Source organism: Equus caballus, chromosome 8 (assembly GCF_041296265.1).
Source record: "Equus caballus isolate H_3958 breed thoroughbred chromosome 8, TB-T2T, whole genome shotgun sequence".
NCBI lineage: Eukaryota > Metazoa > Chordata > Mammalia > Perissodactyla > Equidae > Equus > Equus caballus.
In genome coordinates, this window is record NC_091691.1 from 62,408,733 (window position 1) to 62,436,684 (window position 27,952).

General features: G+C 34.7%; 1 protein-coding gene and 1 pseudogene across 6 annotated transcripts in view; both read right to left on the bottom strand.

The window, feature by feature from the left end:
* The window catches only part of CCDC178 (coiled-coil domain containing 178), a 394,601-nt gene that overhangs the window by 344,944 nt on the left and 21,705 nt on the right, over positions 1–27,952 (bottom strand). For 4 of the 6 annotated variants that reach the window (XM_023647620.2, XM_023647619.2, XM_023647621.2 and 1 more), the window contains 3 exons: positions 25,640–25,714; positions 10,061–10,120; positions 2,934–3,026 (listed from right to left, as the gene is read on the bottom strand). In XM_023647620.2, coding sequence (XP_023503388.1) covers positions 2,934–3,026; positions 10,061–10,120; positions 25,640–25,691 — 205 coding nt within the window. In that variant the 5' untranslated portion in view covers positions 25,692–25,714. Of the gene's footprint in view, positions 1–2,933; positions 3,027–10,060; positions 10,121–25,639; positions 25,715–27,336; positions 27,482–27,952 lie in introns of all 6 variants that reach the window. The other 2 variants (XM_070275612.1, XM_070275613.1) reach the window with 1 other exon arrangement.
* On the bottom strand, positions 19,539–20,652 carry LOC138925458 (elongation factor 2-like; annotated as a pseudogene).

A 27,952-nucleotide genomic window follows, 5' to 3' on the forward strand; every position in this document is an offset into this window, starting at 1 on the left:
TGCTGAATAAATGAATGAATGGATAAATTCCTCTATTTTTTATCTTACCACACTGTAAACTGGCTTCTGTTCTCTCAACTTTATGGAATCTTCATTCATAAACCCCACTAATCATTATTTCTACTACCATCTCTGAAGGACGAACTGATACAGAATTCGTCCTCTAGTTATAAACAACTCTAAAACTGGAAAAAACATACGAGATAACTGTTTTCAGACATTAGAAAATAGTAATGCAAGGCTTTGAGTCCTAAGAAAAGGAAATCCATGAAGTTGAGCCCCATAATCACAAAGTTCTCTGCCAAGGGACAATTTCTCAACTGCAATATAGAGATCTGAGGACAGAGCACAGCATGGAAGTCCTGGTGAGCAAGGGACAAAGATAAGTGTCATAGGCAGCAGAATTATCTAGAATCTTCATGGCAGGGAACTGAAGAAGACAGAGCAGTACAGAGAAGGGCCCCCATAAATCCATGTAAGCATACTCTCTGAATCTGTAGATGAGGGTTAGACTGTGTGTGTGTGTGTGCAGAGCAAAATTACTTGAAGATTGAGCATATGCTATGGGATTGAGAGAGGAACAGAAATACTAGAGGCTGAATTGTGTTGATGAAAAAGTATTGGCAAGAGACGGGGAGAAAACTTAGAGGTCCAGTGCTGACAGAATGGAGAGCTCATCAACACCTTAACAACCTTGACCTTTAGCTGAGATACCAGAAAAGTCACATCTTAGGAGTAAGGACTGTACATTAGAGTAAGACCTCCTCTAGATCTACCCTAAAAGTCTAAAATCAAGCTATGATAGAATATGCAGAGATAGAGAATTCAGCTAAATTAGAGAGGATTGGTAAATGCCTTGGGTTTTTTATACATCTGCATAAAATCAAGCGTTCACCAGTTTAAGTTGATCAAATGGTAACTGAGCTGCCTGCTGGAAAAAGAATCAATTCTCTTCAGAGAAGGATAACAGAATCCAGTCTTTACACTGGATACACAAATTTTCAGTACTGAATCATACAAGGAAACAAAGAAATGTGTTTTAATAGTCTAGAAAAAAACTGAACCCAAGATAGCCCAGAATTTGTATTTAGCAGACAAAAATTTTAAAGTAGCTACTAAAAATACAGTCAAACAGGGAAAGAAAAAAATAGGTTCAAGTAATTGAAGGAAAATAAAGTCTTAATAAGTGAACATATGGGGAGTCTCAGTAGAGAAATGGAAACTATGAAAAAGAACCAAATGGAAAGTCTAAAACTGAAAAGTATGAAAATTTAAATAAAAAAAAACTGGTTTGACTTAGCAACAAATTAGATATGGCGGAGTAAAGATGAATTGATAGAAATTATCCAAACTGAAGTACAGAAAGAAAAATAAAAAAACCCAAACAAACAGATCCTCAAGGAATTGTGGGACAAAAATCAAATAGTTTAACACGTGTGAGGTGGAGGTTCTGGAAGAAGAGAGTGAAATTTGGAGTGAAAGATATTTGTGGAAATAACAGCCAAAAAATTTCAAAATTTGATGGAAAACATTGACTTACACCTCTAAGTGGTTCAGTAAATCCCAAACAAATAAAGTGTAAAGAGAATTATACCTGGGAGCACCACAGAAAACCAACAATAAAGAGGAAATTTTTAAAGGTGCCAGAAAACAAAAAGACACATTACATAAGGGAGACATGGATATGAATAACCATTACATTTCTCATCAGAAACAATACAGGATAGAATATAATAGAAAAATATCTTTAAAATGCATGTAGGCAGGCAGGAAAAAAGGAAGGAAGGAAGGGAGGGAAGGAGGGAGGGAGAAATATTAAAGAAAAAATAATAAATTACACTTCATCAAAATCAAAACATTCAGCTCCTCAAAATGACATTATAATAAATGAAAAGGTAAGCAAGAGAATGGGAGGAAATATATATATATCTGACAAATGACTTATACCTAGAATGTGTGAAGAAAATTTACAACTTCCTATACAGGAAGACAACCCAATAAAAAATGGGCATAAGATTTGGATTCTTCCAAAAGACAACATACAAATAACTAGTAAGCATGTAAAAATATGCTCAACATCATCAGTCATCAAGAAAGTGCAAATTTAACTCAAAGTACGGAACCATTTCATAATCACTATAATGCCTAAAATTAAAATGTCATCAAAGCCAGTATTAATGAGGATATGGAACAGCTGGAACTCATACATTTCTGATAGAAACGCAAAATCAAGATTAAAATGTTTTGGTAAATATAAAGAGTTCTCTACCAGAATGATCTGGGATGAAACAAATATGAACCCCTATACATTTCCTCATCTCTTTCTACCTCTTTCTGCATACAATATCAGAAATACTTTCAGAGATAATGTTTTATGAACTCCCAATGAACAAATTTTAATTCTAGATTTCACACCCAAAACATTCATCCTTTTCTTTCTCTTCTAAAAAACATATTCTCAATGAACCAGAAAGGTTCTAGTACCTGACATTCTCAGAATGAGAACAAAGAAAACGTTTATTTTAAAAATTCATACATTCCTCATAGGCAAGACCTAGTGGCCTAGTGGTTAAGTTCCACATGCTCCACTTCAGCAGCCCAGGTTCAATTCCTGGGTGTGGACCTACACGTCTCTGTTAGCAGCCATGCTGTGCTGGTGACCCACATACAGAAAAATAGAGGAAGCTTGGCACAGATGTTACCCCAGGAAAAAAAATTCATACATTTCTGAAATTGTGAACAATTCTTATGAACAAAATTGTTATTAACAATATATTACAATATTGTATTCTTAATATTACATAGCACTACTGTGTTAACTATTAATGATATTAAGGTTTGTTAATAAAAATACAATATTGTCATCACAAACTAATGAGTGAATATAAATATAGCTTACATAGGTTATTATACAATTTACATTCAGTCCTCACCTGCAGTATTTGTCATTTTACTTTCATGAAAAATCTCAACAGTTTCCTTAGGAGGACCAAACAGAACCAAAGCTTGTGACGTTGCATTGTCTTCTAAAAAGAAAACAAAACTTTCAGTGAACAGTTAGTACAAATTTTTTAAATAAGCAAAATAATGTACAAAACTATGTTGTGAAATTGTTGTCCTTGATAAAGCAACTATAACACAAATATTAACTAAAACCCACAAGAGAATATCTTTAGAAGTTTTCTCTGTTTTCTTCAATTGGCTTAACTCTCACAAGAAGGTATTCAAAATAGCATGCAGCTATTAAAAGCAAACAGAGGAACTGTCCAGAGTGACGGCACCAAAACTGCAGAGTAGGAGACCCCAGCCTCCATGCCCCAACAAAGATCAACAACTAGATAGTTTTCCACAAACAAAAATAGCCCTGGGGGAGCCCAGCAATCCACTCAAGAAACTTCAGCAATATAGAGGAACAAAAAACCTGGAAAAAAACACACACAAAGGGAAGGAAGATAGTTTAATTTTGCCTGCATCATCCCGTCCCCCAGGCAGACACTGCTTGGCATCAAGAGGGAACATTCCAACTTGAAAATAGTTCCCCTCCCTGGGAAAGAGAGAACAGGGTGAGTGACCAGCTTTCCCACCCTTTGGGGGCACTCCTTCAGTTTCATCCCACCAAGAGACTAGCAAAGCTGAGATGTATAGAGATAGCTTAGAACAAGGAAGAAAGACAGAGGCTATCAATATCAGTCATGCAGAGGAAGTGAACACAGCTCCCAATGGCCTGCTCTGCAAACGACCCCAGCAACTTTGCCAGCAAAGTATCTTTCAGAAATGAAGTAGAGAGAAAGAGTTTCCCAGACAAACAAGAGCTGAGGGAGTTCATCACCACTAGACCTGCCTTAAAAGAAATGCTGAAAGGAGTTCTTCAGGCTGAAATGAAAGGACTCTAATTAGTAAAATGAAAACATATGAAAATATAAAACACACCATTAAGATAAGCATAGAGTCAAATTCAGAATACTCCAGTAATGTAAATATGGTGGTGTGTTAATCACTTAACTCTAGTATAAAGGTTAAAGGACAGAAGTATTAAAATTAGCTATAGCTTCAAAAATTAATAAACACACACTCTTAAAAAATGTAAATCGTGACATCAAAAACATAAAATGTGGGGGCCTGCATCGTGGCATAGAGGTTAAGTTTCGCATGGTCGACTTTGGTGGCCCAGATCCCAGGGGGCAGACCTTTAACACTCATCAGCCATGCTGTGGCAGTGACCACGTGTAAAGTGGAGGAAGATTGGCACAGATGTTAGCCTAGGGCTAATCTTCCTCCAGTAAAAAAAGAGGAAGATTGGCAATAAATGTAAGCTCAGGGCTAATCTTCAGAAGGAAAAAGAAAAAACCCATAACATAAGGGGGAATAAAAAGGTAGAGTTTTTGTATATGATTGAAGTTAAGCTGTAATCATGTTAAAATAGACTGTTATAGCTATAAAATGTTTCATGTAAGTCTCAAGGTAAGCACAATGCAAAAATTTACAGTAGAAACACACACACACACAAAGAAGGGAATCAGAGTATACCACTATGGAAAATCATCAATTCACAAAGGAAAACAGCAAAAGAGGAAGCAATGAACAAAGGAACTACAAAACAGGCAGAAAATAATCAACAAGATGCATTAGTAAGTCCCTACCTATCAATAATCACTTTAAATGTAAATGGATTAAATTCTCCAATTGAAAAGCAGAGAGTGGCTGAATGGATTAAAAAAAAAAAACCAACTATACGCTACAACAAGAGACTGATTTTAGCTATAAGGACACATATAGGCTCAAAGTGAAGGGATGGAAAAAGATATTCCATGCAAATGAAAACCAAAAGAGATCAGAGGTGGCTATACTTATATCAGACAAAACAATCCCATTTACAATAGCATGAAAAGGATAAAATACTTAATAATAAATTTAACCAAGAAACTGAAAGCTCTATACACCAAACACTATAGGACACTGAAGAAAGAAATTGAAGAACACAAACAAATGGAAAGATGTCTCATGTTCATGGATCAGAAGAGTAGATATTGTTAATATGTCCATTCAATTCAATCCTTATCAAAATTCCAATGGCATTTCTCACAGAAACAGAAATAGAAAAAATAATCCTAAAATTCATATGGAAACACAAAAGATCCCATATAGCCAAAGTAATCTTGAGAAAGAACAACAAAGCTGGAGGCATCACACTTCCTTATTTCAAAATATATTACAAAGCTATAACAAACAAAATAGCAAGGTACTGGCATAAAAACAGACACACAGATCAATAGAACAGAACACAGAGCCCAGAAATGAACCAATGCATATATGATCAACTAATATTTGTCAAGGGAGCCAAGAATACTTAACGAGGAAAGACAGTCTCTTCAATAAATGGTGTTAGGAAATTTGACAATCACATGCAAAAGAATGAAACTGGACCCCTATATTACACCACTCACAAAATTAACTTAAAATTAGTTAAAAACTTAAATGTAAGACCTGAAACCTTAAAACTCCAAAAGAAAACATAGGGAAAAAGCTCCTTGACATTGATCTTAAGGATCTTTTTGATATGACACCAAAAGCACAACCAACTAAAACAAAAATCAACAAGTGGGACTAGATCAGGCTAAAAAGCTTCTGCACAGCAAAAGAAACAACCAACATAATGAAAAGGCAACCTACAGAATGAGAGAAAATATTTTCAAACCATTTATCTGATAAGAGGTTAATATCCAAAATATATAAAAAACTCATACAACTCAAAAGCATAAAAACAAATAATCCAACTAAAAAATGGGCAAAACGCCTGAGTAGACAGTTTTCCAAAGACGACATACAGATGGCCAACAAGTACATGAAGAGATGTTCAACATCACTAATTATCTGGCAAATACAAATCCAAACCACAATGAGATATCACTTCACACTTGTTAGAATGGCTATTATCAAAAAGGCAAGAGATAACAAATGCTGGCAAGGATGTGGAGAAAAGGGAACCCTTGTACACTGTTGGCATGAATATAAATTTGTATAGCCACTAACGAAAACAGTATGGAAGTTCTTCAAAAAATTAAAAAGAGAACTGCCATGTGATCCAGCAATCCCATTCTGGGTATATATCCAGAGGAAATAAAATCACTATCTTGAAGTGATATCTGTATTTCTCTGTTCAATGCAGCATTATTCATAATAGCTTTGACATGGAAACAACCTCAGTGTCCATCTGTGGATGAATGGATAAAGAAAATGTGGTAGATGAATATACAATGGGATATTGTTCAGCCATAAAAAGCAAGAAAATTCTGCCAATCGCAACAGCACAGATGGACCTTGAGGGAATTATGCTAAATGAAGTAAGTCAGACAAAGGCAAATACCATATGCTCTCACTTATATGTGGAATCTAAAAAGCTAAACTCATAGAAACAGAGAGTAGAACAGTGGTTGCCAGGGGCTGGGTGATGATATTGGTTAAAGGGAACAAACTTCCGGTTATAAGAGGAATAAGTTCTGAGGATCTAATGTCCAGCATGGAGACTATAGCTAAAAATGTTGTATTGTGTACTTGAAAGTTGCTATGAGAGTAGATTTTACATGTTCCTCTCATAAGAACAAGAACAAAATAGTACTTATGTGAAGTGAAGCACGTGTCCAATAATCTTATTGTGGTAAACATTTCACAATATATACATGTATCAAATTATCACATTTGTACACATTAAACTTATGCAATGTTAGATGTCAAATGTATCTTAATAAAGCTGGAAAAATAAAATAAAAAAATAGAAGCAAACAGCAAATAGATAAATCATTATGTGCTGATATAGAGTAGTCCAAGCTACACTGTTAAGTGAAAAGTAACGAGACAAAAATTTGTATGTACCTTTGTGACCACTTTTTGGTTTTTTTAAAAAAAGATGCAGAGACATCTATGGACAGATAGGTATTGTAGATGCATTTAAAATTCACAGATCAAGAAACTGTTAGGACTACTTATCTTTGGAAAGAGGAAATGGAGAGACGAAGAGGGGAAGTTTTATATTTCATTTTACAATCTCTGAAGTGTTTAAAAATTCTCAAACAAAAGAATATGTTATTATTTGTTTGACAGTTTCTTGTAAAGTTAAATATATCTACTCCACGATGCAGCAACTCCACTCCTAAGCTTTTACCCAAGATAAAGGAAAGTGTAGGTGCACAAGAAGATCATCCAAGAACATCTGTGATAGCTTTCATCATAACAGCAGAAACTGGAAACAACCTAAATGTCCATCACTAGAAAAACAAATTTTGAAAAGTATTGTGTATAATGCTGAACAGTAAAAAACAATGAGCTACTAATACATGAAGTAACACCGGTGAATTTCAAAAATACATCGAGCAAAAATCATCAGAGAAAACAAAATGGATATTGTATAATTCTATTATTACAAGATTCAAGGAAAGATAAAATTAAACCATCACGACAGATATCAATAGTGGCTGCCTGTGGCGGGTGAGAAACTTTCCAGGGTGAGGAAAATATTTCCTATCTAAAACAGAGTAGTGTTTGTTCATTTATCATGTATATGTTTATTAAAATGCATTAAATTATAAATTTAAGACAACCATTTCACTGTATGTAAATTATAAAATAGAAAATATATTATTTTACTCTAATGGCATTAAAATATTTTGGCAGATTTTAGTGACATGAACAAATAAACATAAGATTTAAATGCTTGCAGAATATCTTCTAAACACTTTGGAGTTTGAACTTTCACATTTTGGTTTGAATCAATATTTTTTGTTTGTACCATAGTCATAGAGCTCTATGCTCCTGGCAGAAGCAAATCAAAGGTACTCTGGAAGAAGTCATCTGTATCTTAAGCTTCATGGAATGCCCACAGATAATTTTTCTTACAACAATAAGAGTCAAAAGTAATCAAACGTAAAAGAAAAGTAGACACCACAACTCAAATAACACAGAAAAATCAATCCCATGTAGATTCAAACCAAAATGTGAAAGTTCAAACTCCAAAGTGTTTAGAAGATAATTTGGATGAATATCTGCATGACCTCAGAGTAGAGATTTTCTTAAATAATATATTATAAGCTTTAAGTTGAAAAAAATAAGAACTTTTGTTCATCAAAAGGCAATATAATAAATTAAAAGTACAAGGCATCAGTGTAAGAGGATATTAGCTACACATACAACTGCTTTCAGGCTATTATTCACATTGCGTAAAGAACTCTTTTAAATCAGCAAGAAAAAAGACAAATGACTCATTAGAAAATTGAAAAAAGATACAAAGAGTCAATTTGAAAAGGGGAATCAAAATGTCCAATAGCATGTGAAAATTTTTTCAATTTTGTAGCAGTTAGGGAAATTCAAATTAAAATCATAATTACATATGCTTACATACTATGCAGATTGCCAATAATTTAAAAGTCTAATAATATCAAGTGGTAAAAAGAAAATGGAGCAATTGGAACATTCCCACACTGCTATGGCACTGTAAATTGGTAAATCGCTTTGGAAAATAATTTGGTATTATCCAATGAAGTTAACAGTATCAGTTCTACTAATAAGTATAGAGAACTCACACAGGATACGTATACAAGGATGTTTCTAAGAGTATTGTTCAAAATAACCAAAAATTGGAAATGAACTAAATGTCCTTCAACAGAAGAATGGCTGAAAAAAGGAGCAGCAACATAGTAAATGATATTATTGCACCATGGTACAGAAATATGGATGAAACTCACAAACACTGAACGAAAGAAAGCAACAACATTGAGGAAGGTAACAATGTTGAACAAAGGCAGTAATACACAAATATTAATACAATCGTTCTAATTAACAAACATACAAAACTAAAGTATCATCTTCAGGGATGCATACATATCTAATACTATAGCTAAAATTAAAAAGAAAAGCAAGGAAATCAGTATGACAAAAGTCAGGATATTGGAAAGCATGAGGTTTTGTTCAGGAGGAGTACAGAGGGTACTTCTGAGGTGCTGGACATGTTGATCTGTGGCCAAGTGGAGGCTACTCAGATGTTTTCCTCATAATCCACTTACTAAAAATAGACATCTAGGAGGGAGGCCCAGTGGCGTAGCAGTTAAGTTCATGTGCTCTGCTTTGACGGCCCAGGGTTAGCAGGTTCAGATCCTGGGGGCAGATCTAGCACCGCTTGTCAAGCCACGCTGTGGCAGCATCCCACATAAAATAGAGGAAGACTGGCACAGATGTCAGCTCAGCGACAATCTTCCTCAAGCAAAAAGAGGAGGATTTGCAACAGATGTTACCTCAGGGCTAATCTTCCTTACACACACAAATATATATATATATTTATTTATATATGCCTAGGTTTATCCACTTTTCTTTATGTATTCATTATTCAAAATGAAAAAGGAAATAAAAGAAATAGGCTATAACATACACTATCAATAGCTGAGGATTTTTGAAAGACAAGCTGCCATTATACTCATTGATAAAACCTTATAAACATAAGGATGCCTAAAATTTTTTCATGTTTACAATGTTTTTTTATTGTGGTAACATTGGTTTATAATATTATATAAATTTCAGGTGTACATCATTATACTTCAATTTCTGTATAGCTTACATCATGCTCACCACCCAAAGACTAATTACAATCCACCATCACACACATGTACCTAATCACCCCATTTGCCCTCCTCCCTCCATACTTCCCCTCTGATAACCACCAATCTAATCTCTGTCCCTATGTGATTGTTTGTTCTTGTTTTTATCTTCTACTTATGAGTGAAATCATATGGTGTTTGACTTTCTCCCCCTGACTTATTTCACTTAGCATAATACCCTCTAGTTCCATTCATGTTGTCACAAATGGCCGGATTTCATCGTTTCTTATGACTAAGTAGTATTCTGTTGTGTATGTATACCACATCTTCTTTATCCATTCATCCCTTGATAGGCACCAAGGTTGCTTCCAAGTCTTGGCTATTGTGAATAATGCCACAATGAACATAGGGTGTATAATTTTGTTGAAAATAAAATAAACGTGATATAAATAGATGAAAATTATATAGGTTTGGGATACCTCCATTCTGCCTCTCCCATGGCTTCTCTTTGACAGCCTTTTCTCCAGGACACGTTCCATCTATGAAAAGTAAAGTAAAATAAAATAAAATATTTCAATTATCCTGCCATTTATTGCACTGGTAAGGGTTAGAGGAGAAAACGAGCAACAGAATAAAGAGATATAGACTAAAGTACTTACGAAAGGACTGAAAGAATAAATGAGACAGACAAAGTTTGGGTGGAGTTTCTCTGAAAGGGTGTTTGGCAGAGAAGAGAATGGGAAGCCATCTTAATAGGTGAACTTCTGGGATGACAAAGCATTAATAATTTTAATAGATCCTTTCTATGTGATTCCTCTATTCAAGACAACTTTAACAAAAATTTGTCATAATTTCCAAGGTTATGTTAAATGAATTTTTAAAACATAAAAGTATGGTACAATTGGTCTTGTGATATAGCCTAGTTTTATTAGTTTCACTGTTAAAAATATGATACATGTAGAGAAATGAGTAAAATTATTTACACATAGCATAATTATGTACCAGAAAATCCCCACTACAAAACCAAAGTAATTGATGAGAGTTTAGAAAAGAAATTATACAAATGATATATTATGATTTTTTTTAAAAAATCAAACACCATTGTTAGCACCAATGAAATGAAAGCATACCAAAAAAGACATATCTTTATATGCACAGAAATATAAACTATGTAGGGATACATTTAATAACTATATCTAGTTAAAAAATATTTTTTTGGAATGTTACAAAAATATTACTGGAATGGGAAAAAATGTTGAAATAAACAAGAACATAATTTAGGTCCCATATTAGGAAGACTATTATAAAAATATCTAATTTTTCCAATTTAATACCAATATAAAAATACTAGCAGTATTTTATTTGGCACTAAAGAATTATCTGAAATTTTAAAAAATGGGCAATAATATCAAAGAAAGTCTAAACTGATGGTAAATAGGTGCATGTGTTTCTAGTGGAGAGATGGCCTGGCCCTATAAATATCTGAATATATCCAATATTCTAAGGAAATAATTAAAATACTGTTGCAAGAAACAAAAGTATAGATCAACAATGAGAATAAGAAACAATCTACTCTATATGAAAACCAGACATGTGATAATAAATGAAACTGTAAGATAAAATATAAGAAAAGAACTTTATATTTTAGATAACTCAAAGAAGTCTTTAAAAAATAAACCTAGATTCAAACTAAAAAATCAAGAGGTTACAGAATTGAGAGTAGTTCTAAGAATAAATCAACACATGAAATGCAGTACCAAAATGTCCCAAAGTTTAATGTTAACAATACTTTTCCTAAATCAAAACATCAATCCTGATGTCTCTTTTCTTCAACATACGGTAAGTTTCATGTGGGCAGGGAACATATTTATTTCAAAGCAATTGTATATTTGGCACCTAGCCAATGGGTCCCAGACATAGTAGGTGTCAATACCTACTCATCGAAGGAATGACAGAGTATATGAAGGAATGAGGGAGCATGTTTGAATGAAATAATGATCACACTAAGAAGTAGTCAGTTTCTGCATGGAGCTGCATATGAAAAGGACCCTTAAAAACACTGACTCAAATAAATTGACACTCTTTGGTGTTTCTGCCTGGGTGATAAACCAGTATCATTATACCAAAATTCCAATAAGACATGCTCATCAAAAACACTCTACCTGTAAAGTAATATATCGAAGTAAATTCCTGACAGATTAAATAATTCAAATGTTTTCAAAATATATTAAAAATTGCAAAAATTAACATGATATATAAAACAGTCATACATTATTTAAATTTAATAATTTAACAATATATGAAAAGGATAACTTTACCATCTTTGAATCAAGACAGAAATTCATAAGGCAGACGAGCAAATATTTTCACTAAATATGGCACAAAGAGAAATAATATATAAAGGTTTCATTTATGTTAGCTAAAAAACTTAGATTACCCATTCATCATCAGAAAGTTCAAATGAGAGCAGATAGAAAGATTAAATGAACACATGGAAATTATTTTTGCTCTTTGGTAATAAAAATGTAAACTAGAGCAACTTGAAAATAAGGTAATTTTATATTTGATAAATTAGCTATATGATTAAATAAAATCTGGTATGGTGTGGTAATAATGACACATTCACACAGTTGATATTGTGATACAATTGTGGAAAACAATACAAAATAGAAGGCCATGCAAATATTCACAGTGTGTGCCCCAGAAATTCCTATTTTGAATTTTTATCTTGAACAACAAAAATCAATAAAAGGTAAAAACTAAGCACAGACATCAGAGATAATGGTGGAGTAAGGACCTCTGAAAATCTGCCTCTCCATAAATGCAAAGAAAAAAATGGCAAAATTGTCTCAATCAACTTTTTCAAAACTCTGAAAATGTATCACAGGCTTCCAAAAACCCTGGGAGCATTTATTCAAGAAAATAGATGAGTCTCAGTAAAAAGAGAAACTTCTGTGGCATTTTAACCTTCCCTATTCCCATCACCCACTCTCTAGGTCAACAGTAGCTTTGACAAGGAAAAGGTCACATTTCTGACACCAGAGGAAGCAGAAGCAGGTTGGTGTTTTTCAAAAGTTTCATTCCTAAAGATTGTCATTAGTAGACCTGTCTGGTCATTCCCCTGAAGACCACACTTATAAGGCTGTGTGCATGATCAAGAGAGACTGGATAAGGCCCTAATCTCTCACCTCTGGTTGACCTTGAGACCGTGCACCAGCAGGAAGTAAAGGCTAAGACAGAGTCATCAACTGCCCAGCTGAGTGTAGAAGGCATTCACCAACAAGTACAAAGAGATGCTCGGCAATGGCTGGGAGATGTATTGGTTCCTGGCATTTAAAGAGATAACTGTCTAATCATTAACTGACCACTAAACTAACTGAGTAGAGACATCAGGGGCCAAATATGCACAAAAAAAATACAGACTTTAGAGTAATAACATGAAAGTCACTTAATTAACAGCAACTACAAAAATTAGCAATGAAAACAAACCATGGGGAAGGGGAAGGGTCTGATGTCCACCGTTTTCACAGTCTATTTTAAATATCCAGTTTTCAACAAAAATTCATGAAGTATGCAAAAAGCAAAACAAAAATAAGGAAGCATAGCCCATTTCAGAAAAAAGCAAACAGATCTTTGCCAAAAATCAGTTTAAAAATTCCAATTTTTGCTCTGACATGAAAAAACTTTGGAAGTTATCACTCTGTGCTCACAAAAAGAAAAAAGCTGAATAAACTGAAAATTGACAACTTTTCTTAGATCTGTCAGGGAATTGAGGTCACAATGCATACTGACACCCCAAAACCCAGAGAGATTAATACAGAGAATCACAGTTTACTGGGAGCAGAAGGTGCTGAAGCCAAGGATGGGCAGAAGAACTTAGACTTCTCTTAGACTGAACTGTTAGAGGCTGAGTGTGGACTAGCTTGAGAATTAAAAGCTCCTGGAAACCAGTCTCAGAGGGCCACTCACACTTTCATTACTTTTATCTCCAGGAGCCCCACCAGGGACTCACAGCAAAACGGTGCAGAAATATTCCTTCCTGCTTTCAGAAGGAGGAAAGGAAAAGTAACTATTTTAAATTATGCCCAGGGTAAAAAATAACCGTTCTGAAATATGCCAGGAGTGTTCTGTTTCACCTGACCTCAAGGGAAACTATTTTACCAGAGACTAACTGATGTAAGGAGGGGAGATGCTCAACTCCAGCCCCCTCCAGCCTTCTTGTCACACTTCAGGCAGAAAAAGGCTAAGAAGCATTGCTATAATATTACACATTTGTCAAAACCCATAGAACTATACAACACAAAGAATGAGCCCTATAGGAAAATACTGACTTTAGTCCATAATAATGTGTCAATATTGGTTCATCAACTATAACAAATGTACAATACTAATGAAAGATGTTAATAATACTTGAAACTGTGTGGGGGGAGATAGTGGGTATATGGGAACGCTACACCACCAGCTAATTTTCTGTAAACCTGAAATTACTCTAAAAATAAAGTTTATTAATTAAAAATATTAATCAATACAAATGGTCCCTGAGGAGATCCAAATTTTAGACTTACTAGATAAAGACTTTACATCATCTATTTGAAATATGTTCTAAGAGCTAAGGAAACTAAGTCTAAAGAATTTTTTAAAGGTATGAGATAAAGAATATCAGTAAAAAAAGTAAAAAGGAACCAGATAGATATTCTGGAATTCAGAAGTATAATAAATGAAATGAAAAATTCACTAGAGGGGCTCAATCACTGATGTGAGTATGCAGAAAAAGAATCAGTGAATTTGAAGGTAGGTCACTTGAGATTACCCAGTCTGAGGAAAAGAAAAAAACAAATAATGAAGCAAAACGAACAGAGCCTGAGACCTGTAGGACACCATCCTACATACCATCATATGCATAATGGAAGTCTGAGAAAAAGAGGGGAGAGAAAAAGGGGTAGTAAGACTATTTTAAGAAGCAAGGGCCAAACTATTCCAAATATGATGAAAAATATTAATTTACACATCTAGGAAGCTCAAGGAACTCCAACTAGAATGCACAAAATTACATACATCATAATCAAACTGTGAAAAGCTAAAGAAAGAGAAAGAATCTCTGAGCAGCAAGAGGCAGTCAATGAATCACTTACAAGGAATCATCAATAAGATCAAAAGGTGATTTATGAATAGAAATCATGGAGTACAGATGGCAATGGAATGACATTTTTAAAATGCTGAATAAAAAATTGCCAATCAAAAGTTTTAATCTGGCAAAACAATCCTTCGAGAATGAAGGAGAGGGCTGGCCCGGTGGGGCAGTGGTTAAGTTTGCACAGTCTGCTTTGGCAGCCTGGAGTTCACTGGTTTGGATGCCGGGTGCGGACATGGCACCGCTCAGCAAGCCAAGCTGTGGTAGGCATCCCACATATAAAGCAAAGGAAGATGGGCATGGATGTTACCTCAGGGCCAGTCTTCCTCAGCCAAAAGAGGAGGATTGGAAGCAGATGTTAGCTCAGGGCTAATCACCCTCAAAAAAAAAAAAAAAAAAACACCAAAAAAAGAATGAAGGAGAAATTAAGGCATTCATAGACAAACAAAGACTGGTAATTTGTCACTAGCAGACTTGCCTACAAAAAATAAAAGGAGTCATTCAGGCCGAATGAAAAGAAAACAGTAACTTGAATCTGCATGAAGAAATACATGGCATAGGACTACTAAGAAAGCTAACTATGTATTAAGCATTGGTTAAATATAAAAGACAGTATAAACATTTTTCGTTTGTAATTCTTTTTTCCTCCTATTTGATTTAAAATACAACTTTATAAGGAATAATTTTAAATCTCTATTGGTAGGCACAAGTGTATAAAGACATAATTTCTGACAATAACAACAGAAGGAAAGGTGAAATGGAGCTACATAGAAGGAAAGTTAATGTTCATTATTGAAATTACAATAGTATTAATCTGAATTAGATTATTATAACTTATGGTGTTAATTGTAACCTCCACCATAAACACTAAAAAAAAAATTCAAAAATATATAGTAAGACAAATGATAAGGAAATTAAAATGGTACACTAGAAAACATCTATTTACTATAATGGAGGAACAAAGGAAAAGAAAGACGTAAGCTATCCAGAAAAAAATAACAAAGCAACAAATTTAAATGCTACTTTATCATTAATTATGCTAAATATAAATGGATTAAACTCTCCAATCAATAGTCAGAGATTTGCAAGATAGTTTAAAAAAATATGATCAGCTATATGTTATCTACAAGACACACATTTTAGATTGAGAGACAAAAACAGTTTGAAAGTAAGAAGATGTTAAAAGATATAACATGCAAAGAGTAAACAAAAGACAGCTGGAGTAGACATACTAATACTAGACAAAATAAACTTTAAGACAAAAATTATTACTAGAGATAAAGGACATTTTATAATGACAAAAGGCCCAAACCACCAGGAAGATATAACAATTATACACACATACAGACTTAACAACAGAGCCTCAAAATACATGAAGTAAAAAGCTGACATAATTGAAGGAAGAGACAGATAATTCAACAATAATAGTGGAGACTTCAGTTGCCCACTTTAAATAATGGATAAAATAACTAGACAGAAGATAGGCAAGTAAATAGTAGACCTGAAAACACCATAAACCAACCAGACCTAAGAGACAACTATAGAATACTCCACCAAGAGTAGAAAAAACATTTTTCTCCTAGTGCACATGTAACATTCTCCATAACAGAGCATATATTAAGCCATAAACACATTTCAATATATTGAAAAGTGTTGACGTCATACAAAGTATCTTCTTTGGTAGAATATGATAGAAATTTTACCATTTTCTATGGTAAAAATAGAAATCAATAACCAAGGAAAATTTTGGAAATTACCAAATATGTGAATTTTAAACACAAGCCTAAATAAACAACGGGTCAAAAAAGAAATAATAAGGTAAATTGAAAATTACTTTGAGATGAATGAAAACAAAAACATAACATACCTAAACTTATGCAGGTTAGTGAAATCAGTGCTCAGAGGGAAATTTATAGCTGTATATATCTACATTTAAAAAGAAGAAAGAACTCAAATTAATAACCTAACCTCCCACCCTAAGAAAAAGAGAAAACTAAGTCCAAAGGAAGCAGCGAAAGGAGATAATATTAGAGATAAATGAAATGGAGAATAGCAAAACATTAGAGAAAATCAACAGAACCAAAAGTGGTTCCTTGAAAAGATTTAAAAAATTGAGAAAAGATTAAGCTTGACTGACCCAGAGAAAAAAAGAAAGACAATACTCAAAGTACTAAAACCAAGAATGAACAAGGGATATTACTAACAACCTTGCAGAAAAGTTTACAATGGAATGCTACAAACAATGTTATTCCAATAAATTAGATAACCTAGATGAATGGACAAATTCCTAGGAAGCCATAAACTATCAAAATTGACTCATGAAAAATAGAAAATCTGCATAGAATTATAACAATTAAGGAAATTAAATTAGTAGTAAAAATCCTCCCACAACGAAAAGTCCTTAACCAAATGCACTCACTGGTGAATACCATCAAAGATTTAAAGAATTAACACTGATCCCTCATAACTTTTGCCAAAAAACAGAAGAGGAGGGACCACTTGCCAACACATTCTATGAGCCCCATATTACCTTGACACCAAAACTAGACAAAGACATTACGAGAAAATAAATTATACACAAAATACCCCTTATGAACATGGATACAAAAATCCTCACAAATACTAGCAAACCAAATCCAGTAGCATGTAAAAAGGATTATACACCATGTCCAAATGAGATTTATCCTAGAAACATTTCAACATGTAAAAATCCATATTAACAGAATAAAGGAAAGAAACCACAAGGTCACTTCAATAAATGCAGAAAAAGTATTTAACAAAATTTAATCCCATTCATGGTAAAAACACTCAACAAAATAGGAATAGAAATGAACTTCCTCAACATGATAAAGGAACTCTGTGAAAAATCCACAGCTAACATCATACTTTATGGTAAAGAATGAAAGCTTTCCCCTAAGATCAGGAAAAAAGACAAGCACATCCACACTTTGTCATTTCTACTCAATATTCTTCTGGTGATTCTAGCCAGAGTAATCACACAAGAAAATGAAATAAAAGGCATCCAAAATAAAATAAAATAAAAGGCATCAAAAAGAATAAAATACTTAAGAATATATTTAACAAAAGAATTGCAAGACTTGTTCACTAAAATCTACAACACATTGTTGAAAAATATTAAAGACCTAAATAAGAGGAAAGATATCCTGCTGGTGGACTCAAAGATACAATCTTGTTAAGATGCCAAAACTCCTCAAATTGATTGAGAATCACTGCAATTCTTATCAAATTCCAATAGCCTTTTTTCACTTTTGGCAGAGATTGTCAAACTGATCCTAAAATTCACATGGAAATGCAAGGGAGGCAGATTAGCCAAAATAATCTTGAAAAGGAAGAACAAAGTTGGAGGAATTACACTTCTTGATTTCAAATATTACTACAAAGCTATAATAATCAAGACAGTGTGATACTGGCATAAGGATGGACATATAGATCAATAGAATAGAATTGAAATCCCTGAAATACATCCATATCTATGGTGACTTGATTTTTACAAGGATGCCAAGATTCTTCAACGAGAAAAGAATACTGCAGTCTTTTTCAACAGATGGTGCTAGGACAACTGGATATATACATGTAAAAGAACGAAATTTGACTCCCACCTCAAACTACATTAAAAAAATTAACTCAAAATGGATCATAGACTTAAATGCAGTAGCTAAAACTATAAAGCTCTTAGAAGAAAATTGAGGCGTAAATATTTGTGACCTTGGATTAGGAGATAGTTTCTCTGACATGACATAAAAAAAACCAAAAAATTTTAAAAAGTACATAGATTGGCTTCATCAAAATAAAAACTTTGTGCTGCAAAGGACATTATAATGAAAGCGAAAATACAATCCCTACTATGAGTGAAAACATTTGCAAATCATATATCTGATAAAGGTTTAGTTTCTAGAATATGTAAAGAATTCTTACAACTCAAAAAAAGGCAACCAACGCAATTTAAAAATGGGTAAAAGATTTGAACAGACATTTCTCCAAAGTAGCTATACAAATGGCCAGTAAGCACATTTAAATATTCTAATCATCATTAGTCATTAGGGAATTGCAAATCTAAACCACAAGAAGATGCCACTTCACACCCAATGAGATGGCTACAACAAAGTTAAAAAAATAATAATAACAAGAGTTGACAGGGGTGTGAAAAAACTGGAATCCTCATATATTGCTATTTGGAATGCAAAATATTACAGTTTGTTGGAAAGAAATTTGGCAATTAATCAGGTAGCTAAATGTCACGTTAACAAATGACCCAGCAATTCCAGTCAGAAATGAAAAGATATATTCTCATAAAATCTTGTACTCCAACCTTTAACAACATTATTTATAACAGCCCCAAAGTGGGAACGACTCAAATATCCATCTAGGATGAATGTATAAACAATACATGGAACATGCATACAATGGAATATCATTCGGCTGTAAAAGGGAACCTTGACAAAATTCTCGTTTAAAAGAAGATAGACACAGAAAGCCAACTATTTTATGAATTCATTATATGAAATGTCCAAAATGGCGTCCATCCTGCCTCCCCTACCCCTAAAGGCCAAACAAGTCTCTGCTGTGAGGGCGTTTTTGTTACGTCTGAAATCTTGAAATAAATATCAAGAGAAGTGACATCAATATTTACGTTGAGTGATGCTGCGGAGTGGGCCCCAGAAACCTGTCAGGTGCAGCGTCACTGTGTTTGAACGGTCTCGAGGTGCAGCGAGGGGAAGGTCGGGGACTGTGGCTGGGGCCTGACGTCGGCTGGGGCTGGTGCCGCTCAGAGTCTGCCCGTGGCAGTGGGGCTGCGGGAGGGCCGGCTACAATTCGGCCAGGAAGTTGCCCCGGGCTGGGATGCCATCCATCAGGCCTTTGTGCTTGCGCATCTCCACCACCACCTGGCTGGGGCACCTGGTGTTGACTGAGGGGGTCTCCCAGCAGGATCTGCCGGTGGTCAAATACACCCTAAGGGAAAGCCTGGATCCCCCCGTGTGAACCTCAGGTCCGCCATGAAGCCAAAGGACTAGTTGACAGGCAGGTAGGCCTTCACGACAAACATGGGGGTGCCTGCCACCTGGGACTCCTCAAAGACGTGGTCCCACTTCCAGGACACTGTAGGTGCCACTGACCACTTGTTCTGGCAGTGGATCTCCACAAAGTAGATGGGCTCCATGACCCAGGGCTAATGGTCAGCCCCCTGGCATAGAGCCAGCACGCCGTGGGCAGTATTATGTTATGGACATGGAAGCGCATGGCCCGCGTATTCTCCTTGCTCAATGCCCCCACTGGAAGCCAGCCACTACACTTCATCCCTGATCTCATTGAAGCACTGCATATCCTTGATGATGGCAGTGAGGATGTTGGGGCCAGTGCTGGCAGGACCAAAGCACCAGATCTTGAGGACCTAGGCCACATCCTACTCATACTTCTCTACCAGGTAGCAGGCCAATGCTTGCTTGAGCTCCTGGCAGAAGCAGACACCTTGCCCTTGGTGTCCACAGCCAGGTCATTGGGGAAGGGTAGCACCTTCAAGTACAGCTGATTGTGCCTGCTGGTGAGCTTGGACAGGCAGGGTACTTTTGACTCTTTGCTGACTGTCTCACGGTAGGAGACCATCCCATGGGATTTCTTGATAGCGATGCAGGTGTGGTCCATCAGGGAGATTGCCAGGTGCAGCTCCCCAGCACCAGTGATATGTGCTTCCCCAACTGACTCCTCAATGATGCACTGCACTATGGGGTCTGACTTGGCCAGCTGCTTCAGCCCTTCCACCACCGTGGGCAAGTCGGCCGGGTTCTTGGCCTCCACAGCAACCGTACCGCAGCTTACACTGAATTTCATCATCCGCGTGGTGTGGGCGTGCTCAAAGGTGGTGATTGTGCCCATCTTCACCAGGAACTAGTTAACAGCCACCAGCCCCACGATGAAAGGCATGTAGACTTGTGGTCACCAGAGACTGGGTGGAGAGGGAATGGAGAGTGGCTGCTAAAGGTATAGGGATTCCTTTTGGGTTACGAAAGTGTTCTAGAATTAGATAATGGAGATGGTTGCACAACCTTGTGATTATATTAAAAACACCAAATTGTACACTTTAAAGAGGTGAATTTTATGGTATACGAATTATAATTCAATTTTAAAAAGTTAGACACAATATTACTTATAACAGCATTTAGTAAAGCAGCATGCTGAGTAAATCTCTGCTTCATATGAGTCTGAGTTGCCAATCCAAACCTTTTTATTATCTCTATGATATGTCAAGGGAAACCTGTGGCTTTAAATAATTATATTAGAAAGGGAAAAAAGTTGGAAATTAGTGATCTAAGCATCCAAAGTAAGAACATGGGGGAAAACAAACCCAAACAAAGTAGAAGGAAGAGAAGGGAGTAATAATATCTGAAATTAATAAAATAGAAAGCAAATCAACAGGAAAAACCATAGAGAGAATTTAAAAGGTCAGAAATTACTACTTTGAAAAATTCAGCACAAATGGCAAAATTGAGCAAGACAAAAGAGAAGAAATTGAAGAATCAAATACAACCTAATTAATGTAAAGGAGGAATGACTACATGTAAAGAAAGACAAAAATAAAAGATATTATCAACAATATTGTATTGGTACATTTAAAATTCAACCAAAAGAACAAATTTTTAAAAGAAAAAATTATAACTTGCCAATAGCGAATTAAGAATAAATAGAAAGCCTAAATAGTTGTTTAACCAATAAATAATTTGTATCAATAGTTTAATATCTCCCTAAAAATTTAAACGTAAATTCAGCCAAACATTCAAGAAAAATAATTAAAATATTACATTATTTATTTTAGAGAATAGAAAATGAAGAAACAGTCTCCAATTCAATAGAGGTTGTAAACACCTTGCTACCAAAACCAGACAAGAAAACTTAAAGGCTAATGTTACTAAAGAGCATAGACAGAAAAATTCTAAATAAATAACTGTCAAAATAAATCCCAACAATATAGTAAAAAAAAAATAAAACAAGTTTATCCCAGGAAAAAAAGTTTAACAATTGAAAATCCATTTACGCAACTCATTAAATTTAAGGATTAAAGAATAAAGAAGAAAAATTTAACAGCAGAAAAATTTCAATAGATATAGAAAAAGCATTCATAAAATTCAATACATGGTCACAATTTATAGTAAATTATACAAAATGATCTCTAAAAACTAATATTTAATCGTGAAACATTTAAAGTCTCATTTTAAAAATCAGGAACAGAAAAATAAAGTGTGCACATTTTTATTGCTTCCATTTAACAGAGCACTAAAGGATCTTGCCTAAGCAATAGAAGAGGGAAAATGGATAAAATCATGATTGGAAGAAAGTAAAAATCAAAACTTTTATTATTTTCAGATGGTCTAACTAATATTAGTGAATGAATAAGACAGTTACAAATTATATGAGATTAAATATATAAAACTCTATGACATATAATATTAGCATATTTATATATAATATATATAACTAAATGTGATTTGGGAGAGGTTCTTTTTCTTTTTTTTTTTTCCTGAGGAAGATTAGCCCTGAGCTAACATCTGCCAATTCTCCTCTTTTTGCTGAGGAAGACTGGCCCTGAGCTAACATCTGTGACCATTTTCCTCTACTTTATATGTGAGACACCTACCACAGCATGGCTTGCTAAGTGGTGCCATGTCCACACCTGGGATCTGAACCGGTAAACCCCCGGCCACCGAGAAGTGGAACATTTGAACTTAACCGCTGCACCACCAGCCGGCCCCATGGTTCTGTTTCTTAATGTGAGTTATGGGTGCACAGATATTCAAATTTATCAGTATTCTTTATACTTTACATATATGTTACAGATATTTTTATATACATGAAATATTTCTTATTTCAACATATAAAGACACTACTTTGTAAAAAAAAATACAGTCTCTGCCTATTATATGGAAAAGATACATTATGAAAAACAATAAATAGAAAAATTAATGCAGTAACAGCATCTTAATACAAATGAATAAGTGATGCTGCCATGAAATGTAGTTTTGTATTTACTGAAAATATTGACTGAAAATCAAAACAGTACAGATGATAAATTTGTAAAAAGAACCTGTTAATTGCAACAGAAATTATTATCCCAGAGCTGACCATTTGTAAACAGGCGTCATCTGAAAATACTGTTGATCAGTATATGGCTGTTACTGTACAGAGCAATTTAGAAAAGTTTAATAATTTTATTCTTTATTTCAGCTAAGAGCACAGAAAAATCATCCATTTTGCTATGCTTATTTATAGTATAATAAGAAGTTTGATTTGACCCCAGTAGTTTCATGATGATTGACACAGCCTAAGGAAAGGATCTATTTTTGATGTTAAGAAAAGCATTATTATGTTGAATATCATCTGGAAGAAGTTAATAAATAAGACCTCACACTCTGTTCTTGTTATGCTAATGACAGAGTTCATGACAAACCTTTTCAAAGGTTGGTACATAATTAGGTTTGGTACATCATCCAGCAAAGATTGCTTGGAGCTTAAAAGTTTAGAATCTGCCAAGACATAGTAATAAACACTGAGGTCTGATAAATTCCTGTAGTTTGAACATACACGTCTCAATGTTTTGTTTGATGAGCTGAACATTCTCTATAAAGATTAGTTGTTTTACCTAGAGGATGGGGAGCTTAGTGATGGTATGATGCCAAAGAGAAAGAAATTAACTTTAACTGATAATCACAATTTATGCTAGTATTCCAAACATTGGTTCTAACGTGTTTTAAATACAAATATCCTAACAAAGCACACTTTAAAAGACAATTTATTAACCATATTATCTTCCCAAGAGTTAGAAAACGAGACATATTTCCACTTAATATGTATTTACAGAAATAATCTATGTCATGGAACACTTACATTCCACTAAATAATCTGATATATCATTTTATCTGACTGTATATATCTTTCCATTGCGTAGACTGAAGGCAGGTGGCCTGTCATGTTTAGCATGATTAACTCTCTCCCGATGTACTACACACAAGAGCTTTTGCTTGCAAACCAGTGTTGACTGGTCACTTTCTGTTCCAAAAAAATAAGTAGACTTCGTCAGGTTACTCAGAGGGAAATCACCAGCTCAGCTATCCAAAGTCTTGGAACAAACATTAGTTTTTAATTAACAATATAATCATTCCAAAAACTTTTGATAGTTCTTTTCAAGTACTGTATTTAAACACGAGATATGCACAAGTCTGATTTGATTATCCTATCTCTTTCCAAATTATGTCTTTGGGAAAATTGTTTTACATGAAGAACCTGGTCCATTTTGCTAATCTGAGCTTGAAGTCAATTTCCAGAAATGAAAATTTTTTGCTTAAACTTCACTATACAAACTGTGAAAAGGAAATAGCATTATTTTTTTCAATTAATATTGGTAGGGTGAATAAAGAGCAAAACCCAAAGTTATTGAAATACTCTGAAAGCAAATGTGGTCATGAGTACTAACATCCTACCCAAGATTGGTAATCCTACATGCAATCCGGTGTGCAATATCCTCAACCATGTGTGGAATTACTAAATAACTGCTAACTAAGATTGTGGTAATCTGATTGTAATAATAGTCCCAATAATTTTCTCCTCCCAGTGTTCACCGTCCTTTGCAGTGTGACTTTGCAGCATCTGCCGTCAAGAGGTGGAGTCTAATCCCTTGCCCCTTGACTCTAGGCTGGTCCTGTGACTTGCCTTGGCAGATAAAATGTAGCAGGAATGATAATGTACCAGTTCTGAGCCTTGGCTGCAAGAGGCCTTGTGAGCTTCTGTTCCCTCTCTTAAGCCATGAGATCTGGCTTCCCGAGAGGTATGAGAGACAACATTGTACAGAGCTGAGTCAGCCTGGTTTTCCCAGCCAAGGCCCTAGGCCTGTGAAAGCCCAGCCCAAATGAGCGAGATCAGTAATGGTGTTTAGTTGACCTATGCCCTACAGTATACATGTGAGTGAGTCATCCTGAGCCCGCCGAGATCAGCAGAACCACCCAGCACAAGTGAGCTAAAATGAATGTTCATGATGCTGTATGACCTGCATTTTTGTGACTGGTTGTTACACAGAAATAGCACAGCAATGGATAAGTGATACAAAGACTCTATATTGTTTCCTCTTAAAGTACTTAAGGCAAAATTCTATACCAAGGATTGACACACTTTTTCTATAAAGGTCTGTAGAGTAAAAGTTTTAGGTTTTGTGGGCCACATGAAGTCTCTGTTACATACTCCTCTTTGTTTTGTTTTTACAATCCTTTACAAATGTAAAAAGCCATTCTTAGCTTTTGGGCTGTACAAAAAGGGCTCATGTCCAGGCTTGGCCCATGGGCTGTAATTTGCTGACCTCTGTTCTATATCATGAAAGACATGATATTGCTAACCTGATGCAGAATAAAAGATGTCAGGGCTCAGGAGGCAAAGTAATGCAATAAAATCTAATACAATTTTAAAAATAGAATTATACAAGGTTTTTCCATTTTTAATTTTACATGTTTATCTTCTACAGTGTGCCAGTAAAGTTTTAATAGGCAGCTGTTGGGTGGTAGTAAATACTACCACCAATTTCAAGCAATCAATGGAGAGGAATTGAGACGAGATGTATACAAGTGGCTCACATGAGCCAGTGAGAGCTGACTCCAGCACACCATTGTTATACTGCCTACCCATTGTACTGCCTATAACGTAGTTCAGTAGTAACTATAAAAGAAATTGACTATAATCTGGACAGCGGGTTTTCCTTAAACTAACTCACTCCCTCACTTACCTCACCTTCCTGGTCCCAGTAAGTTTTGATTTTGTGACCCCTGGTCCTGGAGAAGACTACTGCCTTTGCAGCTGCCTTCTTCTATGAGTGACTTGAATTGCATTTACCTATGACCTAGTTTCAAAGAAAACCACTTAAGGATAAACTTACCCTTCTTGGTTTGATCACCTCCAGTGGGAGAAGAGGAAATTGTCTCAGGCATGGTTATTTACAGTATTTTCAAACCTAATTAAAAAGAAAAATATTTAAATATCATGAATCATAATTAGTTTATATTTAATTTCACTAAAATTGTCAACTTAAGAAGTGATACTGTCAGGATAGTTTTCTAATATTACACATTACAGATACGTAAAGATCAATACTAAATCAGGTTAAAAATGTAAGAAATCCAACAATATACTCTTTTTCCCATGAGGACTACTACGATCCTATTTAGGTACAACAAATGTATAATCTTCATTAAGGAGGGATCTTTGATCCTCTGCTTTGCTGGTAACTTAAATAGACCCCTGGCCTTACTACTAGATAATTGAGCATTCATCATTATAGCTGTTTGGGAATTCTGAAATCTATAATGTTTCATTTCGTATGATACGCCTTGCTATCATCTCTTCTTTACTTTTCCTCAGTTCCTTTTTTAAACATTTTATTATGGAGAAAGTCAAATATATACAAAGATAGAAAGAAAAGCGTAATGGACCTCTATGTGTCCATTAACCAGTTTCAACAATTATCGACTTGTGGCCGGTCTGATTTCTATACACCCACCCACAGCCCTGTCTAATCTACACTTGATCATGACTAAGCCAATCTCTGATATCATATTATTGCATTTGTAAATATTTCAAGAATTTTCTAGACATAGCCATAATACCAATAATATAATTAAGATAATAATACTGTCTGAATATCACTAAACATATAGTCAGTGTTTACATTTCTTTCACTGTCTCATATTTTTTTCCTGTTTTTAAATTTTTTTTGGAGTAATGATACAATGTAGCATAGCATTTAACTGAAATGTCTTTTAATTCTCTTTTAATCTGTGAGTTCTCCCTCCTTTTTTTTCTCTGCAGTTTATCTATATAGAAATCAAATATTTTGTCCTATAGAGTTTTCCACATTGCTGACAAGCTCCCTGTGCTGTATTTAACAAGTCCCTCTGTCACCTATATTTCCTATAAATTGGTATTTATTAGAAATTTAAACTGCTGAATGGAAAGACAACAATTCTATAACACAGAACTAATAGCTACCTCTTATAATTTGTAGGCCTAAAGCATTATAGAGTTAAGAGATTAGAAATCATCTAGTTAAATTTTTTTATTTCACAAATCGGGAACTCCTGATTGAAATTAGTAACTTTATTCAGGGCAAAAAACTACTTGGGGATGAGTGCTATGAAAGAAAACCTGATTCTAAGTCCAGTGCTCTTTCAAATAAATCCATCTACTTCATCAAGACCAATTTATGAAAGGAAAGGAAGCTATAGAAAAGCGCATAATTAAATTTTACTATATATCACCATTTAAATTTTTTAAATTCAGTGAAGATTATAGTTGAAACACGAAATGCTATTTCCTCTTCTGTACAAAATTACTGGAAAAATATAACAAGAAGAAAATGAATTGTTCTAGTAATGTAGAACTGAGTATATTGGAAAATCCTTTTACAAACTACTACTAACAAAAATCTGGTTAAAACATATTTTTTAAAATCTTCATAAAACCCTCTGAGAACTAAGAAGGTAATGATGAATACCCAGGTCAAGATCTGTAGAAGTCACAAATCCACAGAGATTAGATCAACATGTAAGGTCACTTTTCCCAGGGGCAATATCTGACCTGGGAGAGGCAGCTGAGCGGCTATGCAGTACTTGCGACAGCCACATAAACCTTTGGAAACAAAAGATGGAATCCAAACTCTGCCAAATGTAGGTGCACTGGAAATGAACTCATTCCTGGGATCGAGACCCCAGAAGTCTATATCCTAAGGAACAGAATGAAACAGAAATAAAGTCTCTGTGAAGACTGCCCATAGACTGAAGTCCAGCTTCAAATTGTCTGGGTGACGCAAAATCTCATGTGATGAAAGTGAGTTAGGGTGATTCTTGCCCAGCACATAGCCCAAAGTAACCCAATACATAAGAGACTAGATAACAGAAATCGACAGAAAAGGAAAGATAACAGAAATTCACGCAAAGGTACTCCAAATAGTAAAATGACCAGATATAAATCACCTAACAACGATTTTTAACATGTTTATAGATATAACATCAAATTTTAAAATTTCAGAACTAAAAACTATGAAAATTCATATTGTGGATCAGAAAAGTCAGTTATAAATCATGAAATGCAAACTGCTGTAACTGCAATTCCAAACTCACCCGTTCAATTTAAAAGCAGATAAGACAAGGCTGAAGAAAGAATTAGTAAAACAAGTTCAGAAAAAAACCATCTT